An 18,496-nucleotide genomic window follows, 5' to 3' on the forward strand; every position below is an offset into this window, starting at 1 on the left:
TGAAGGTTTCATAGTAGGAGACTGTGGAGGAAAATAATCAAAAAAAATACTCATTTATGTACCCCCTGTCACAACATCACTGTGTACCATTATATTCTGTTTGCCATATGCCATGTTTAAACCAGCCCAATTACCTTTTTTCCAGTTGGCTCCCAGACCTGCTTAACATGGAGGTGGAATATGACCCTATATGCGTTGACAAATGCTATAGAATCAAAACGTATGCTACCAACACAACTTCAGAAGCAACGGCCGATGCAACACTCATTGCAAGCTATTGGATGCTTAAGATAGAGAGAACATTGAAAAGCACAGCATCAAATAAAAAACTGGACTACAAACACAAGATCCTCTTTTTCCGGTATTGGCTCTTGTGACTGACAGGAAAAGGAGAACACATAATGCTATTAAGAAGTCTTTTCTGGCACTTGGATCTAAAGCAGGATTGCTCAGACCTGCCAAGCTGAGGATTACTTGAAGTACGAAGAGTATATATTTGGGATGCTGAGAGCGCTAAACAATTTCTGAAAAGGATCCCTGAGATAGCTGCAACTAATGGGGATAAGGGGGTGAAGGGAGGAGGGCACGGGGGACAATTACTTTAGGTATACCTTAAGAACTGAGAGGTTTAGTCCCTTTGTGTATCCATTTGGTCTAAGAGGTTCTATTAGATATATATTAGATTGTTTGGTTTATAATTGGCTGGTGAGGAAAAAGTGATCAACTGATTCTCTTTATATCAGGGGTTTAACATCAAAAATACTATATTCTAGTTACCTACAGGGGAAATCCTGGAAAGAGTCAATTTACCTATCCAGGGTTAAAGGAGTGAAATCTCAATGTAACAATAACCATACCTTTTTGGGAAATTGAAGGTAGCGTGACTCCTTGAGAGCGGGATATAATATCCCTGAGGGATTGAGAAAATCTATGGATATTAACTCTATTGTTTGCTAACTGGATTGGATTAGGATATGTTATGGTACCGAATGTATGAGCTAATATAAGACTCTATTATATGTCTTTTGATTAAGAATATACTGCTGGCTGTGTTACGAAACACTAGGAGGATCTTAGGCGTGTAAGCTCTATACTCTTCATATTGTTATTCCCCCCATATAATTGAGGACTACTAGAGAAGCCCCAAGATAAAAATGTAATTTTGTTCAATTTTCTTTTTGTCTGTAATGTGGAGGCCTCTCACATGGAGGACGGTCCCCTTACTGTTTTTTTTTTTTAAACTGCAACAAAAAGATGTTTGTGAAAGAAAGCTTACTGAGAGGCCCCCAGTCATGTGAAGGAACAAGTTACTTACCTGTAACTGTTGTTCTCCAGCATGGATCTGGCATGGATTCACATGCTCATGAATATTCCCTGTCGTAGGGCTGGGAATCCTCGGTAAAGAAAAAATCTTTATCAGTTTCGTTTCTGATCTGTCTTTCTTAGCAGTAACCAATCACTGGTCTCTGGGTCATACTGCCCCCAGCCAATGACTGCCCTCTCCCTAAGCCCCGCCCCTGGCAGCCATCCTCAAATTTGGTAGCACATAAAGTGGCAGTATGACCAAGTGAAGAGCCGCAGAGGGGTAGGAGGGAGGGTTCGCATGTGAATCCATGCCAGACCCATGCTGGAGAACAACAGTTACAGGTAAGTAACTTGTTCCTTCTCCAGCATGGGGTCTGGCATGGATTCACATGCTCATGAATATAAGATTACATAGCAGTACACACATGCACAACCACAGGAGGTGGCAAAGGCTCAACATTAAGCATTACTCAACATTAAGCAACTCTTACCTCCTCACCAGGCCCACCTTCAGGCGAACAGGTTGCGCAGCACTGCCTGGCCGACTGGATTCCTCCCTGTCGACGCAGTAGAATCTCGTGAAGGTGTGCGTCGACCTCCACGTAGCAGCTCTGCAGATGTCCATCAGGGGTACACCAGACAAGAATGCCGTGGTAGCAGCGATCGCTCTGGTCGAATGGGCTCTCGGAGGGCCGGGCAACGGTCGGTTTGCCAACCGGTGACTGTGCATGATGCAGCCGGAGAGCCATCTGGAAATGGAAGCCTTCGAGAGAGCCTTCCCTTGGTTCACAGGTCCAAAGTTCACAAACAGCTGTGATGTCTTACGAAAACTCTTTGTTCGGTCCATGTAGAACTTCAGCGCTCTAGCTACAGTCAGCGAGTGCAAAGTCCTCTCGGCCGGCGACGAAGGTGACGGGAAGAAAACTGGTAACACCAAGGGCTCGTTGAGATGGAAGTCCGACGGCACCTTCGGCATGAAGGAGGGGTGCGTCCTCAGCACCACCCTCGTCTCGTGAAAAGTCAAGGACGGAGGCTTGCAGGATAGGGCCTGAATCTCTCCCACGTGTCGTGCGGAGGTGATGGCCACAAGGAACGCTGTCTTCCACGACCGGAACTTCAAAAGAGCCGAATGCAAAGGCTCGAATGGCGGGCCCATGAGCCTGGTCAGCACCACGTTGAGCTCCCCCGCCGGGGCTGGGGCCTTCACCGGCGGGAACGATCGGAACAGTCCTTTCATAAACTCCTTCAGCAGGCAATGAGACCACAGGGATGACCGTCCTGCAGTTCTGGTCTATCGGGAAATCGCTTCCAGATGTATTTTGATGGAAGCATGAGCTAGTCCAGCTTTGGCCAGCGACAGTAAGTACGGTAGCACTTGAGGGGCCGTAATCCGTAGAGGGTTAATCTTCTGTGAATGGCACCAGACAGAGAACCTCTTCCACTTGTGTCCGTAGCATTTGAGAGTTGAGGACGCCCTCGCCTTTGCAAGTACCTCTCTGCAGTCCGCCGGGATATTGTACCCTCCAAACTCTAGTGCTGCAGGAGCCAGACCTGCAAGTTCAGCGACTCTGGGTCGTGATAAAGGATGGCAACTCCTTCTCTGGAGAGAAGATCTGCGTCCGTCAACAGTTTGACTGGTGGGGACGCTGACAAGTCCAAAAGGTCCGGGAACCAGATCTGCCTCGGCCACGCCTGTGCGACGAGGATCATCCTGCACCGGGACTGCTTGAGCTGGTTGACGAGTCGCAGTAGCAATGGCAACGGAGGGAACGCATCCAGGAACAGGCCGTCCCAGGGGAACGAGAAAGCATCGCCCATGCTCCTCGGCTGGGGAAACCTGCTGGCGAACCACAGGCACTTGGAGTTCATCGCCGTCGCGAACAGGTCGATCTGCGGTTTGCCCCATCGTTGAGTCAATCCACTTGATCCTGACGTAGTTCCCACTCGTGGCACGAGCGCAGCTCCCTGCTGAGCGAGTCGGCGATTGTTTTGTTTGTCCCTGCCAGATGAAAGGGTACCAGAAAAATCCCCTCGGCAATGGCCCAGTGCCACAGGTCCTGGGCTTCCTTGGACAGGGCTGGGGATCTTGTTCCCCCCCTGCTTCTGGATGTAGAACATTGTGGTGTTGTTGTCGGTGAAGATCCTCACCACCTTGCCCTTGAGGGACGGGAGAAACGACCTGAGGGCCCAGAACACTGCTCGGAGCTCCATTATGTTGATGTGGAGCGTCCTCTCCTCCGGGAGCCAGAGGCCTCTCGCTTGGAGATCTCTGGTGTGCGCTCCCCACCCCTCCAGGGAGGCATCCGTCGTCACGGTCACCTGGTGTGCTGGGGTCTGAAAGTCCGCGCCTGCCGCGAGATGCACCCGGGTGCCCCACCACCGAATTGCTTGGCGGAATACCTCACTGAGCGAGACCTTGTCCTCGAAGTTGCCCGTCGCTTGCATCCAATTGGCGTCGAGGAACTCCTGTAGAGGGCGCATTCCGAAGCCTGCACAGGCGCACCAGGTAGATGCATGAGGACATCATCCCGAGAAGGGACTTGATGGACCTCACCCTGGCCACGTCCGTGGCGAGCAGACGCTGCAACTTGCCCAGGATGGCCTTCGTCCTTTCCTCCGACGGCGAGGACAATCGCGCTACTGTATCGAGCCTGGCTCCCAGAAACAGTGCGACCTGCGACGGAACAAGGTGGGATTTGGGGAAGTTGATGGAGAATCCCAGGTCTGTGAGCAGCCGGACGGTCTTCGCTGTGTATTCCGACAGCAAGTTTCCTTGTTCTTGCTCGGATGAGCCAATCGTCCAGGTAGGGGTAGACATGGATCCCCTGCAGGCACAGCCACGCCGTCACTGGCGCTAGGCACTTGGTGAATACCCTGGGCGCGGACTTCAATCCGAATGGGACGGCCTTGAACTGGTAGTGCCGTCGCTGGACCACAAACCTGAGAAGCTTTAGGTGTCCTTTTAGTATGGGGATGTGAAAGTACGCATCTTCCAAATCCAACGACGATAGGAAGTCGCCTTCCTCCAGCTGGCCCAGCACGTGCTGGAGGGTGACCATCCGGAACTTCTGTGCCTTGATGTATCTGTTTAGTCGACGCAGGTCCAGGATGGGACGCCATCCTCCTGTCTTCGTTCTGACGAGGAAGTATCTTGAGTATACTCCGGAGCCCCGGAGCCTCTTTGGGACGAGCTTGACGGCTCCTTTCTTGAGCATCGCCCTTACCTCTAACAGCAGTTGAGGGACGTGGCTTTCCTTCCTGGCCATGGGAGGAATTCGGGGGCACTTCTTGAGAAATTCCAGAGTGTGCCCGTGGGCCAGGGCATCCAGCACCCAATGGTCGGTGGAAATGGACTCCCACACGCTGACGAACTTCGTCAGCCGGCCTCCCACCGGGGTGCTTCGGTGGGGGTCCGACGTAACGGCCGGTTCAGTCTTGCTTGGAAGCGGCCTTGCCGCCTTGGCCTCCCTGGCGACGATGGCGAGATCCACCTGACTTGCCTCGTCCCCTGTAAGCTTCTTGCAACGAGGAGCGGGCCGCCTGACGGTACGTCGAGGAGCCGCCGCTGAATCCTTTGGAGGCACCTTGCTTGCCTCCAGAGTTGCGAAAGGGGGGCCGCCGTTGCTGCAGAACTCCCAAGACCCGAGCCGTCTCTGTGTCGTCCCATGGCGTTCAGTTTCTTTCCCTCGCCGTCCGGTGGGGAAGTTGAAGATGATGCCGATGCCCCCCCCCCCCGCTTTCTTCTTGGCTGCTGGAGAGACTACCGAATCTGGGGTCGGCTGTGCCATAAGGCACAACGGGGCGGCGTCGGGGACCCGGTACTACTTCTCGTACCGGTCCCTCTTGACAGGCGTCGTGGACGGGTTCTTCAGAAGGACAAGTCCCTCGTCCCAGATGTCATCCAGCAACGGCACCGCGAGGACCGTCTTCCTCTTGGCCTTGCGCAGTTGTTAAAGGAAGCCTTCCTTCTTCTCTTCAGGGCAGAGCTGAAAAAGCTCGGATGCCCTGGCAATCATGGTGTGGAAGGAGCCAATTCCGTTGGGAGGGGACGCCCGAGGAATCGGAGACGGGAGGTCAGTCTCGTCATCACTGCCGTCGTCATCCGTCCCCGTCGTGGCCATGTCGAAGGCCGTGAGGGCTGAAAGGGTGCTGGATGAATTCTCCTCCTCTTGTTTGGAGGGCTTCCCGACGTCCTCATCTCTGTGTATAAGGCTTGGATTGCAGTCAAAAGGGCCGCCGAGTTGTCCTGCGGCTCGGGCTGCGACGGGCGTAGCGGGTGCGACGGCTGCTCCTCCTCTACGGGAACTAGGGCCGCAGCGACTCCCTCAATCGAGGCCTTGGCCGGGATCAAGGCCTTCACCACCTTGGGCGTGCTTGATGCCTTCACCTTAGTGGGAGGGTCACTGCGTCGCTCCCCTTCGCAGGTTCCTTCGAGATCGACCGGGGCCTCTCCAGAAGCTTAGCCGGGTTCTCGGGTTTTCTCTTCCCCGAGCCAGACCGTTGGCTCGTGGTTGATGGCGTTGGTGAAGGTGCGCCCTGCCTGGCAGCCGAGGAGCCCGACCGTTCGGCGCTCCTGGTACCCTCGGACTCGCAGTGCTTTGCCTTCTGTTGGGCCCCCGTCGCCAGGCACCCTCACAGGACTTAAAAGACCACTCGGACTTCTTCTTCTTCTCACCTGCTGGGCTCTTGTCTTCCAGCCAGTTGGAGAGACGGGTCCGACGATCCCTCATAGTCCGATCCGACATGTTCATCCAAAACGCACAGTCCTTCTCCACGTGCGTTTTGGACTCGTGGAGGCAGTATAGGCATTTCGAATGCTCGTCCTTGTTAAGACGGATTTCTGAACTCTGTCCTGGTGGCGCAGAAGTTCAGAAGGCCAACCTAATTACTTGGAACAGGGTAACCTCTGGACAAGCCAGACCAATCAAGGTAGCGATCGCGGCGGTCAAGACTAGGTCTCAAGAGGGGTGAGGGTGACTGAAAGCCAGCAGTGAGCACACAAAGCAAGAGCGCTGACAAACTACTCCAAACAGTTGTTATATCAAAAATAGATACACATTTATTTTAAGGCCTTTAAAATAATGACCGTAGCGAGAACATCACAATATCACAATATTAAACCAACACATACCATATCAACACAATATATATACAAATACCCAGTCGCAAGCGTTTAAAGCACGAAATATGTAGTCCACCTGAAAGGAAAGGAAAATGGGCAGTGCGATAACGCTTTAGACTCAGTTCGCCTTCAGAGGCACCTAACTAGATGGAAGTCCGAGCCCTGCGAAGAGTGGAGCCTTGTGCTCAAAGTACCTGCCACGCCGGTGCCAACGGGCAAAAGGGGAAGCTCTTCGTAGGAAGTCAGGCAGTTCGGGTTAGTGCACAGCAGAAGGAGAACAGGTTCCGCAACTCAAGCGCAGCCTCCACAGCGGGCAGAAGCAGAGCGCGAGTATGGCCAAAAGGGTGCTGTTTTTACACAGCAGGGAAAAGCAATGGGATACTGCAGGAGGGCGACCAGATCCTAGCTAAACTACTCACCGGTCCCCAAAGCAAGCAGACCCAGGCTTCTCCACGTTAGTTTCAGCAGCTGGCAGGTTCAGAAGAGCAGGGGACGCCTCGTAGTCGTGTAGAGCAAAAAGACGTCCCAATCGACGAAACCAGCACAGTTTGTTGCCGCAGCAGGACAACGGAGCGGCCGTGTGTATTCAAGCCAAATGTACACTCCTCCCTTCAGACTTGGGAACGCCAAGCGTACGAAGCGTGGGAGAGTGACAAGGACTCGAAATACAACACAACCTGGTGGCGGTTACAGAGCAGGACTCCCTTGTAAGCTGGTCAATCAACTGGATGGCCCAGAGACACTTCCGAAGGCTTACTTGGCAGGAGATGATGAAGTCGCCGGGAATAGCTGTTCCTGCTATTCCAAAGGTCGAAGCACCAGTACAGGCCTTCTGGTTCGATCCAAGGAGGAAAGGGCTTCACAGGACGACAGCAGTGCAAAGGAGGATTCCTTCAGCGGGTCACCAGCGATTCCTCGGTCCAGCCTCTTGGTTGCAGGATACTTGGCTCCTGTATTCCTTAGTTCGCGAGAACTCAGGAGATCGACATGGTAGTGGTGTTTCCAGCTCCCTCTTATCCACGGTTCCCTTCGCGCCAAAACGGAGGGGAGCCAATGGGAGATCCGCACATCAACACACATACCATACGTGGACCAATCACGGACCACGGTGGTCCCAGGCATTCACACCACCCTAGACTCTCTGGCACCCAGGATGTGTATTGGGACCAGACATCCCAGCCCACACCCTGGAGGCACACAAACGACATGTAGAAGCCCGCGAAAGCAACCACATTTCGCGGGAAAGTACATGCCCAAATAAGGAAGGCCCCGGGTCGCCCGACCTGGGGAAGGGGAAGGGAGCAAGACGGTCAGTGGACAGGACAAAGGAGCCTCGTGGACTGGCCATTTTGGGAGCCAGGCCACCATTTTGGGTTCAGTGCGAAAAACGTGCTCAGAACGCCAAAAGGAGCTCAAAATAAACAAAAAATCGCTGCCACCATTCCAGTCCCTGAATGACTTGCACCGATCAAATACCATCCTAAAAGAGTATCTAGGGCCTGTAGGAGGCTAGAGACCCAAGAGAGCTGTAACTTAGCTTACAGTGCCCTCTTGTGTCATGTTGCACTAAAGCCGCAACATGATAAAAGAAACTACGGGAAACAGCGTTCCCCGGTACTGACTGTCTTAAGGGCATGTCAGTTTCCCCGTAAGAAAAGAGCGAAAGCCCAGAGAAGTGCGGCAGAAGGCTGTACTTCTCTGGCAAAGTCAAGAACAAGGTGAAAACAACAGCAAAAAGTTTAGGGGTTGCCACATGGAAGGAAAATTACCTACAATTACGAAATCTTTCCTAACACTCGCCCCTCCCAGACTATGGACAGGGGGAACTAATCCACCCCTGGATGAGTCTCTTGTTCAGGTCGGTTAAACATTCTGGACAACCCATCAGCATTGCTATGTTGGACACCTGGCCTATGCTCAATAGTGAAGTCGAAGCCTTGTAGACTTATGGACCACCTAAGCAACTTTGGATTCTCCCCCTTCATGTTCATTAGCCACTTTAACGGCTTATGGTCAGTTTGCACAGTGAAGTGGGTCCCATAGAGGTAGGACCTCAGCTTCCTTAGGGCCCACACAACAGAGAAACATTCTTTCTCTACCGTGGACCATCTGAGCTCTCTGTCCTTAAGCTGGCGACTAATAAAACCGATAGGGTGTTCCTTACCCTTCTCATCTACTTGTGATAGTACAGCTCCTATCCCAGTGTCAGAGGCATCCGTCTGCACGATAAAAGGTCTTTGATAATCAGGGGCCCTAAGCACAGGCGCCTGGCACAAGGAGTCTTTTAAGCCATTGAAGGCCTTCTCACACTCGTCGGTCCAAGTTACCTTCTTGGGTTTCTTCAGAGTTGTGAGGGCAGTCAGAGGGGCAGCTATGGTACCATAGTCTACCACAAAATTGCGGTAATACCCCGTGAGTCCTAAAAAGGCTCTCACTTGGGTTTGCGTAGTGGGGGTAGGCCAGTCTTGTACTGCTTGTACCTTACTGGATAGAGGCTGTCTCCTCCCTCCACCTACTTCATGTCCAAGGTAAACCACTGAGCCTTGTCCATTTTGGTGAGGGGCCACTCGGACACCCTCAAAAGAGCTTTCTGAAGGACTGCTTTTGAACAGGTCGGGGAGAGGTTCAGACTCCTCTTCCTCAACGTCTGAAGCAAATAGCAGTGCTGCGATTTCGCCGCTTGGGACGAAAGCCTTCAGCCTATTCACGGGAAACACTTTTGGAGTTTGTCCAGGCTTTCCAAGGTCCACTGAATAGTTAACCTCACCCAGGGGCTCCACCAATGGGTAAGGGCCTGACCATTTGTCCTGTAAAGCTCGAGGCCTTATGAGATTCATGATCAGGACTTGCTGACCAAGTGTAAAGTTGATGAGGGAAGCTTTCTGGTCGTACCAATGTTTCACCAGTGCTTGCCCTGCCTTCAATTTATCACTAGCCAAGCCCATCAGAAGTACCATCCATTTTCTGAGCCCCAGCACATAATCAACTACGTTGGTAGTAACAGGGGGAGTGGGCATCTCCCATCCCTCTTTGACAATGGCTAAGGGTCCCCGTACGGGATGACCGAACAGAAGTTCGAAGGGGCTGAAGCCAACACCCTCCTGTGGTACCTCTCGGTAGGCAAACAGTAAGCATGAAACAAGAAGATCCCAATTTCTTCTCTGAGGCTCCTCCAGAGCCCCAATCATGCTCGTTAACGTCCTGTCGAAACGCCCCCCCAGACCATTGGTCTGGGGGTGGTATGCAGAAGAGAACCTGTAGGTGACCCCACATTCTTTCCACATAGCCTGCCTATACTTCGACATAAAGTTGCTGCAATGATCCGACACAACTTCTTTAGGGAAGCCAACCCTAGTAAACATGCCGAGTAAAGCTTCTGCAACTGGCTTGGCAGTTACAGTTGTAAATGGGACGGCCTCAGGATACCTGGTTGCATGGTCGACCAGCACCAGGATAAACCTATTGCCTGAGGATGTTTGCGGGTCAAGGGGACCAACCATGTCGATCCCTACCCTTTCAAATGATACCCCCACAACTGGGAGCGGTACCAACGGAGCTTGGATTGTCGCGCCAACCTTACCAGACAACTGGCAGGAGGCACAACTCCTGCAGTGACTTTCTACTTGCACCCCCATCTTGGGCCAGTAGAAGTGCATGGATAACCTTTGCTTGGTCCTCTTCATACCAAGGTGACCAGCAAGGGGAACTTCATGCGCCAACTGCAGGAGGAAGGGCCTAACAGCAAGGGGAACCACCAACCTCCTATGGTCTCCTTCTGTAGACTCTGTGGGCTCACTATACAGGAGTCCACCTCCCTGGTAAAGCCTATGCATCCCAGGAGGTTCACCCTCAAGCTGGGAGCAGGCCTGTCTCCTTAGGCCTTCCAGAGATGGGCACTCACGTTGGCCTTTACTGAATTCGTCCCTATCAGGACCTCCTTCAACTAACAAGTCTTTTAGTTCAGGATGATCGTTGGGGTCGAATACTTCAGGCATCGCCACCTCCTCGTCAGGCCCGGGCGATTGACCAACTTCCTCCACCGCAGTGGTAGGCGAGCTCGGGGGAATATTCTCTTTCCCTCGTTTTGACTTGTAGACTCCTTTCGCCTTGGGTTTCCCCTTTGGCTGGGGCGGCGTATTGGACTTGGCCAATGCTGCCCGTGCTTGAGACCGTGTGTAGGGTCTTTCGGCAGTGTCTCCTACGAGCCCTAAAGCTCTGAGATCATTACCCAACAAGACCTTTCCCGGGACGTTTCTCTGAATGCTCAATGGAATCCTGACTGCTGTACCATTTAAAGTAAGATTTACAGGTATTACTGGAAACATACGGAGGGGGCCGTCAGCCAACTTAGTGGGCATCAGAGTAGCTCTGGCAACTTCCTCTGAGTCTACCAAGGTAGAATCCACTACAGTGCGACTGCACCCACTATCCCTAAGAGCGGGAGTATCCACTCCATTGATCAGCACACTGTCTTTAAAGTAGTGCTTGGTATTATCCGGAATCCTAGCATAAGCCTCTGCGACTTTAGGCTCCCAGGAACCCAGGGACACTAAAACTACCTCAGCCTCTATTCCGCTGGGAAATGAGTCTGAGGAGAAGGATGCTCCTGTAATCTCTTCTTCCTCGTAGGAGGAGAAGGCCAGATTAGCGGAGTGGACCCCCAAAGGTCTAACCTTACAACGGGGATCCCCCTTCACATGGTCAGTTGCTCCACAAGAAAAACAAGCCCCAGTGGGTCTGTTTACGTAGGGAGGCTTATTGTAACCAGAGTTCTGTTTCGGAGGCTGACCTCCACTACCCTGTGAGTTCTCTTGTGTCTTACCCTTGTTTTTCTTTTTGTGGCCCTTATGGGAAGAAGATTTAGCAGATTCCCCACCCTCCATATCTTTGGACTTTTTCCCTTCCTCCTGCTTACCAGGATGAGTTTTGTCCTTATGGGACACTCGATGTGACACCCATAAGTCTGCTGCAATGGCCAGCTTCTTAGGATCTATCTCCTTCGAATCGGCCAAATGCTGCTTAAGCTCCGGGGAAGAAGAAGCAAAAATGTGTTCCAGCATGACAAGATTTATCATGCCTTCGAAGGTAGAAACCTTATAACCTTCAACCCAGCCAGTTAAGTTTTTCAATGATTCAGCGACATAAGATACCCAAGTACCACCTTCCTTTTTCTTATACTCTCGAAAACGCTTTAAATATTGGGCCGGAGTCTTCCCAAACTTTAAAATGAGAGTTTGCTTTAACATTGCAAAATCAGCCCGCTCAGCCTTCGACATTTCCATAATGGCACTGCAGCCAGAATGGGGCAGTCTACTGAGCAACCACGCAATCTTATCAGCATTGTCAACTTCTTGAACTTCGCATGCATACTCAAACGCATTCAGCCAGTCCATAATGTCATTCCTTGCTTCATACACACTGAGCAGATCTTTCGGAAACCGTGGATGAGAGGAAGCCCCAGACCCATGTCTAGGACCCTTGGATCCATTTGCAACCTGAAGCTTGGCCAGTTCCAACTGGTGATCCCTGTCTTTCTGTTTTTCTGCCTGTTCGATTTTTAGTTTGGCTATGCTGAATTCAAGCTCCTGCTGCCTAAACCGCAGCTCTTGCTTCTTGAATTCAAGCATAGCCTCCCCATCAACACTGGCAGAGGAAACATTAGACATCACATCCTCCCTGTCCTCGTGGTCGCGATGGATCAGTGCAGCGGCAGAACCGTCGGTTCTACCAGTGAGAGCAGCCCCACCACCTTCTGCACTGTCCTCGGAAGTTATAGCGTCAAGCTGCGCTTCTTGCCACGCCACGATTCTCTGGATCATTTCCAATTTTGTGCCTTGAGAGGAAACACCTCTCTCCGCACACATCTTCTTCAATGTTTCTGATTTGGAAGCATTTAAAGTTAACAAGTTATTTGCTTCCATACTGTTTGATAGGACTATGGCCTTTTTAAAGTTATATTACAACAATTCACTACGTGCACTGTTTGGAATAACCTGAAATGCCTTAGTTCGAGCGCAACACTGGATACCTTCAGTCGTATCCCACCGCTGTACACCAATTTGTTAAGACGGATTTCTGAACTCTGTCCTGGTGGCGCAGAAGTTCAGAAGGCCAACCTAATTACTTGGAACAGGGTAACCTCTGGACAAGCCAGACCAATCAAGGTAGCGATCGCGGCGGTCAAGACTAGGTCTCAAGAGGGGTGAGGGTGACTGAAAGCCCGCAGTGAGCACACAAAGCAAGAGCGCTGACAAACTACTCCAAACAGTTGTTATATCAAAAATAGATACACATTTATTTTAAGGCCTTTAAAATAATGACCGTAGCGAGAACATCACAATATCACAATATTAAACCAACACATACCATATCAACACAATATATATACAAATACCCAGTCGCAAGCGTTTAAAGCACGAAATATGTAGTCCACCTGAAAGGAAAGGAAAACAGGCAGTGCGATAACGCTTTACTCAGTTCGCCTTCAGAGGCACCTAACTAGATGGAAGTCCGAGCCCTGCGAAGAGTGGAGCCTTGTGCTCAAAGTACCTGCCACGCCGGTGCCAACGGGCAAAAGGGGAAGCTCTTCGTAGGAAGTCAGGCAGTTCGGGTTAGTGCACAGCAGAAGGAGAACAGGTTCCGCAACTCAAGCGCAGCCTCCACAGCGGGCAGAAGCAGAGCGTGAGTACGGCCAAAAGGGTGCTGTTTTTAAACAGCAGGGAAAAGCAATGGGATACTGCAGGAGGGCGACCAGATCCTAGCTAAACTACTCACCGGTCCCCGAAGCAAGCAGACCCAGGCTTCTCCACGTTAGTTTCAGCAGCTGGCAGGTTCAGAAGAGCAGGGAACGCCTCGTAGTCGTGTAGAGCAAAAAGACGTCCCAATCGACGAAACCAGCACAGTTTGTTGCCGCAGCAGGACAACGGAGCGGCCGTGTGTATTCAAGCCAAATGTACACTCCTCCCTTCAGACTTGGGAACGCCAAGCGTACGAAGCGTGGGAGAGTGACAAGGACTCGAAATACAACACAACCTGGCGGCGGTTACAGAGCAGGACTCCCTTGTAAGCTGGTCAATCAACTGGATGGCCCAGAGACACTTCCGAAGGCTTACTTGGCAGGAGATGATGAAGTCGCCGGGAATAGCTGTTCCTGCTATTCCAAAGGTCGAAGCACCAGTACAGGCCTTCTGGTTCGATCCAAGGAGGAAAGGGCTTCACAGGACGACAGCAGTGCAAAGGAGGATTCCTTCAGCGGGTCACCAGCGATTCCTCGGTCCAGCCTCTTGGTTGCAGGATACTTGGCTCCTGTATTCCTTCGTTAGTGAGAACTCAGGAGATCGGCATGGTAGTGGTGTTTCCAGCTCCCTCTTATCCACGGTTCCCTTCGCGCCAAAACGGAGGGGAGCCAATGGGAGATCCGCACATCAACACACATACCATACGTGGACCAATCACGGACCACGGTGGTCCCAGGCATTCACACCACCCTAGACTCTCTGGCACCCAGGATGTGTATTGGGACCAGACATCCCAGCCCACACCCTGGAGGCACACAAACGACATGTAGAAGCCCGCGAAAGCAACCACGTTTCGCGGGAAAGTACATGCCCAAATAAGGAAGTCCCCGGGTCGCCCGACCTGGGGAAGGGGAAGGGAGCAAGACGGTCAGTGGACTGGCCATTTTGGGAGCCAGGCCACCATTTTGGGTTCAGTGCGAAAAACGTGCTCAGAACGCCAAAAGGAGCTCAAAATAAACAAAACGATCGCTGCCACCATTCCAGTCCCTGAATGACTTGCACCGATCAAATACCATCCTAAAAGAGTATCTAGGGCCTGTAGGAGGCTAGAGACCCAAGAGAGCTGTAACTTAGCTTACAGTGCCCTCTTGTGTCATGTTGCACTAAAGCCGCAACATGATAAAAGAAACTACGGGAAACAGCGTTCCCCGGTACTGACTGTCTTAAGGGCATGTCAGTTTCCCCGTAAGAAAAGAGCGAAAGCCCAGAGAAGTGCGGCAGAAGGCTGTACTTCTCTGGCAAAGTCAAGAACAAGGTGAAAACAACAGCAAAAAGTTTAGGGGTTGCCACATGGAAGGAAAATTACCTACAATTACGAAATCTTTCCTAACAGTCCTCCTTGAACACATTCTGTAGGTTGCATCCAGGGGAGATCCTGAACAGTTTGCCAGGAGTCGAGCTTCCCTCCTGGGCCATGATCCTCTCGTCCACGAGGTAGGCCTCAGAAACTTCTGGAATCCTCCAAGAAGCGTAACTCGATGAAAACTTCACCCTTGAGGGGCGTAGAAAAATCCGAAATGGGTCCCCGTTGATCGGTAGTAGAAACGGTGGAGCTTGAGGCTTGATTAAACCGAAAAAAATGAGATAAATCTCTTTGAAAAAGCGCAAAACGCAGTACAAGCTCGAGTGCTATAGCACGAGGACTCCCAACACTTGAACGTGCGGTAAAAATCTGAGGATGGCTGCCAGGGGCGGGGTTTAGGGAGAGGGCAGTCATTGGCTTGGGGCAGTATGACCCAGAGACCAGTGATTGGTTACTACTAAGAAAGACAGATCAGAAACGAAACTGATACAGATTTTTTCTTTACCGAGGATTCCCAGCCCCACGACGGGGAATATTCATGAGCATGTGAATCCATGCCAGACCCCATGCTGGAGAAAGTAACATTTTTTTTACCAAAAAAATTATGTTATATTTAAGAAACGATTCTAAGAAGCTTAGAGAGTATTTTCCCAGTCTTTCATCACAAGGTCAGAATAAAGAACTGCCAATAAGGTACATGAATGGAATGAGAAGCTGTTCAGCCTTAAAGCAAGAGCTTCTTTCTGACATACATCAACGAAAGTTCCTATATAGCGAATGTTCCTCTATGGCTTTTTTTTGTGACAGCTAGATATGCAGGGAATCACCCATCTGCTTTTATGGTGGAAAAATAAAAGTTAGAACTGGACAGATAAGAATGCATTATGAAATGAAAAACCTGATTTTGAAATGTGAGATGCTTTTAGTTTTCCATTTTACAAACAGTGCTCGCTATATTAAAATGTGTTCTGAGTCTCCCCCAAGGACAAAGATATTCAGTATTCATGAATATCAATAAAGACCCCAAGTTGCAGAACTACCTTTCTCCAAAGACGGGAAGTTGGAAAGTCATGTGGCGACTGCTGGAAGCATGGGATTGTAGAAACTAGGATCTAATAAACTGTATGACTGGCGTTTTACGGTGGAAGGAGTCAGAGCAAGGACGTGGACTCTGATTTTGATTTGCACAAGGGTGTTTTGCATTTTGTTTATTGAAAATGTCTCAGGGCTAAGCTCCATATAGATCTAATCTACATTCTTATTTGTGAGTGAAAGTGATGCATCCAGGGGAAAGTCTTTCATATTTCAGGAATGATCACTCTGTGCACTGTGACAAGGTCCCTGACGTCTGCCTTGAAGTGGTTGGTTGAGATAGTCACGCGAGATGGCGATTCAGGTCCAGGACAAGGTATCTGGGGATCCCACAGACCACCTCACCTCTCTCCAGGGCTATGCCAGTGGTCTGTCAAAACAACCATGATCATCCAAGGTGGTCCCCTTTTAGAAACCCTGTCTCAATGCAGACCGCTCAAATCCTCTTAAAAGCGATAGACCCCCTCAGTTAATGCACTTGGAAAGTGAATTTTGCCACCAGAGTCTTAGACTTGGTGGTGCTCAGAATGGTGCGGTGGCTGTGTGACAGCGAGGAGCTGCTGCCTGCAGATGGTCTGTGGCTAAGCATTCGCAAAAGTGCCAACAACGATGGCAGCCGAGGCTCAAGGTGGCATAGGCTGCATTGCAGCGCCACACACTAACTCTAAGCAGGCAGGATAAGCGACCACCCAATCAATCCACAAGCAGCCCAAATTACACTAGACAGGTGTAGATGCTTGCAGGCAGGACATCCCCCAGCAGTGGAGATACCACACAATATAAGCCAGTCAGGTTACTCGGGGAGGGACAAAGGGTTGGAGATTGAGCAGGTAATGGACGTGGAGGAAGGAGGATGCGAAGCAGCAGAAGGCAGAGTAGGCTGACCTGGAGCAGAAGGAGGTGGTTGGAGGGAGAACGGATATATACCAGAAGAAGAGTGGAAGAAGGGAAAGGCAGATGAAATAAGGTCGAGGAGGGTTGGAGGCGGTGGAATGAGGACATCAGAAGGAGGTTGGAGAGTCAGGCAGATAGGATTGTAAAGATACAGATTGAAGCAATTGGAGGGAGATCTGGGGCTGACCAGAAGGTAGAGAGCAGAGGCTGGAACGGAGAGAGATGTGAGGTGGAACAGGAAGTGTCTCCTTAAATACCTAAACCTCAACACAGGACATATTCATGTATCAACTACTAAAATCAAACACCTACCACCATAACGTAACCAACAGCAAGAACAATCATTTGAAATTACAATGGAAACCTCAAAAACTCTCCCCACCTTTTGACTAATCCTTGGTTTGTGTCCACGTTACTCAACACACACAAATGACTCCCTTACGCCTTTTTTTTAAAAAAAAAACAACAAAAAAAGACCTTCTACCCAGACTTCGAACATCACAAATTTACACCTTAAGATGCAACTCACATACTTAGCCCCGGGCCAACAGAAGCCCACATTAGAAAAACAAGGCTGCCCCCTGTACACAACGCCTTCGATAGCTCATACACCTCACACATAGGAAGCTTACAAGCATGCACAGTACTTCCGATCTGCAAACTCAACACAAAGCGCAGCCAGGCATCGTGCCCTTTCCCCTTCCTCCCAACTAACCAAATACAACCCACCGCCCCCCCCCCCCCCCACTCGCCTTCAGAGCACCCGCGCCTGCAGAACATGCAAATGGTGGTGGCGTGCAGTATAAAATTGCTTTCTCCTCCCTTTTCAGTTCTGAATGACAGTGAAACATGCAAATGCATTTTGTATGCCTTGATGATGCACATGAAATATTGCCCTCTGCTCCATGTTTACATAGATCTCACCTGCACAGCCCCTCCTAGCATGGCGGCCACAAGTCCCATAGACATGCTCAGTGTCTGCGCCTCCACACTGCCTTTCGCGTCATGTGCCAGGCTGCTGCATGCTCGCTGCAATGTAGCTGCCACAAAGTCCACCACCTGAAAAAACAAGACATTTTTTAGAAGAATGACCAAGTTTAACACGGATATGCTAGCCCTGAGAGGGTTTCTTCCAGTGCTTTACGTGGGCCGGGGCCCCGGTCCCACCACTTCACGGCGGGACATTGTCCCGCCACGGCCGCAGCTCCGACGGGAGATGAGCCTGCTGTCATTAAGTCAGGCAGCTGTGACAGACAGAAGTGCAGGGCAGTCATAGCTTCACTCAAACTAGTTTGCGTGAAGCTGTGGCTGGGCTGGCACTTGTGTTAGTCACAGATCAGGAAACGCACAGCGTCCCCACCATTAACACCCTTTTGTCTCCACAACCTGTTGTGCCTTTTACAGCATAACGCTGACAGTAAGAATTCCGTTTCAGTCGTGCACTGTAACAGGCACAACAGGAGTGGAGAAAAAAGGGTGTTAATGTTTGACCCATTAACTTCATGGCAGAGACAGTAGCTTCTGAAAGCCTTCACTTCATGGAAACCCTGTCATTGAGTAACCTGCCAGGCAGACCAATAGTGCCTCAAAGGGCGGCACAGTATTCTCGAACCGCTACTGATTGGGATTTAAAAACAGCTGATACAACACAAGGAATCTGTCACTTAAGACACTTCTAATATTTTACGGAAGGTTTCTAAAATTCAACTGCCAAAGAAAAACATTCTAGTCATTCCATTTCTCACAAGTGTAAAGTGTGAGCATTATACTCTATAAGTTACCTCTATCGAACATTATAGAAACACACCTTGAGATCCTGATGTTAATGCAGACAGTATTTGAAGAACACATCCTTTCAACCCCAAGCGCAACCCCAGACATGTTTCCGCTCTTAATCCATCATAGCCACTGGCAATTCCTCGGGATACCTTCCATTCCAGAATTTTAAGTCAATCAGGACCATTGCTCAAAGGTACCAACCAA

The 18,496-nt window shown here is 50.6% G+C and overlaps 1 protein-coding gene across 2 annotated transcripts in view; it reads right to left on the reverse strand.

Annotated features, from left to right (window-relative positions):
- Positions 1 to 18,496, reverse strand: part of TANGO6 (transport and golgi organization 6 homolog) — a 1,470,654-nt gene that overhangs the window by 747,956 nt on the left and 704,202 nt on the right. For both annotated transcript variants that reach the window (XM_069635546.1, XM_069635547.1), the window contains one exon: positions 17,438 to 17,572. In XM_069635546.1, the coding sequence (XP_069491647.1) occupies positions 17,438 to 17,572 (135 nt within the window). The remainder of the gene's footprint in view (positions 1 to 17,437; positions 17,573 to 18,496) is intronic.

Source organism: Ambystoma mexicanum, chromosome 1q (genome assembly GCF_040938575.1).
Source record: "Ambystoma mexicanum isolate Mex_15411 chromosome 1q, UKY_AmexF1_1, whole genome shotgun sequence".
NCBI lineage: Eukaryota > Metazoa > Chordata > Amphibia > Caudata > Ambystomatidae > Ambystoma > Ambystoma mexicanum.